Source organism: Nematolebias whitei, chromosome 1 (genome assembly GCF_014905685.2).
Source record: "Nematolebias whitei isolate Nwh7 chromosome 1, NemWhi1, whole genome shotgun sequence".
In the NCBI taxonomy this organism is placed as follows: Eukaryota; Metazoa; Chordata; class Actinopteri; order Cyprinodontiformes; family Rivulidae; genus Nematolebias; species Nematolebias whitei.
Genome location: NC_056498.1, coordinates 76,968,453 through 76,969,602, shown reverse-complemented (window position 1 = coordinate 76,969,602; position 1,150 = coordinate 76,968,453). Strand labels below are relative to the sequence as shown.

Below are 1,150 nucleotides of genomic sequence, written 5' to 3'. Positions count from 1 at the left end.
TGTATGTATGTATGTATGTATGTATGTATGTACAGTATGTATGTGTGGAAAAATAAACTAACTCTCATGAGGGAGTGAAGGGGGTTTGATCTGCAACTGATTTAGTTCCATAAACAGAGCAATTAAACTGCAAGCTGCACAGAAAAAAAATGGCGGTAGTTGTCTTTTATGATATAGTATCGATCAGGACAGTAATATGATCGTGTTTCCAGGCACTTAGCTGTTTTCTGCCCATCATTCAGTTATTGAATTTTATAAAAGCTACCTTTAATTATTTTAAATGTAACTGATAGAATTTTACTTTACATTTATATTTGAAACTTGACTTAGTTTGAATAAAAGGATCAAAACTTAAACATACAGTAAGGTCAAAAAATAAAAACTTACCGAACAGACATCAACAGTTGAGTTTGATTTCAACTTCTGAGCCTGCAATTTAAAGAGAAACAACAAAAGACACAATTTAATATAATCTGCATGTACTTCAGACAATGTGTGCACCATACAACAACAAGTGGTAGCCCGATGTCCTCCACAGCTGAGGGATTTGAATAGTTATACAGGAGTTCATGTTTTTCTGTTATTTAGTTTATCTTTTAAGTAAATGTTTCTCTGTGGTTTATGTTTTTATTTTTATGTCCCTCGTGATTTGATTTGGCCCCCTGTGTTCCCCGTGCCAGTTCTCACTCTCACTCTCAGTCACCCTGTCATCCAGCTTATCACTCTCACCAGCTTCCCATGATCAATCACCAAGATGCTGCCACCTTCCACTCACCCCCTGCTCTATTTAGATTGACTCTGATCTTTACTCCCTCAGCGGGTCATTGTCCTAAAATTATTAATTATTATTATTATTATTATGGGATTTACCTGTATAAATAAAGGTTGATTGATATTAAGATGTCTCGGCTCTCTTCGTGCTCCCTCATGCCTCGCAGTGTTTCTCCCTCCTGAAGTTTATGTATGTTTTGCCAAAACGTCTACATTACAGTAGTCCCTCGTTTATCACAAGGGTTATGTTCCATGCCCCCTCCCACACGATAAGTGAAAAACCACGAAGTAGAGATAGTAGTACAAGTAGCAGTACAAGTAGTTGTTTATTTCAGTATATATATATATATATATATATATATATATATATATATATATA

General features: G+C 35.3%; 1 protein-coding gene across 1 annotated transcript in view; it reads right to left on the bottom strand.

The window, feature by feature from the left end:
• The window catches only part of LOC119413542 (GDNF family receptor alpha-1), a 251,133-nt gene that overhangs the window by 14,188 nt on the left and 235,795 nt on the right, over window positions 1-1,150 (bottom strand). The window contains exon 10 of the mRNA XM_037680600.1: window positions 388-429. Within this exon, the coding sequence (XP_037536528.1) occupies window positions 388-429 (42 nt within the window). The remainder of the gene's footprint in view (window positions 1-387; window positions 430-1,150) is intronic.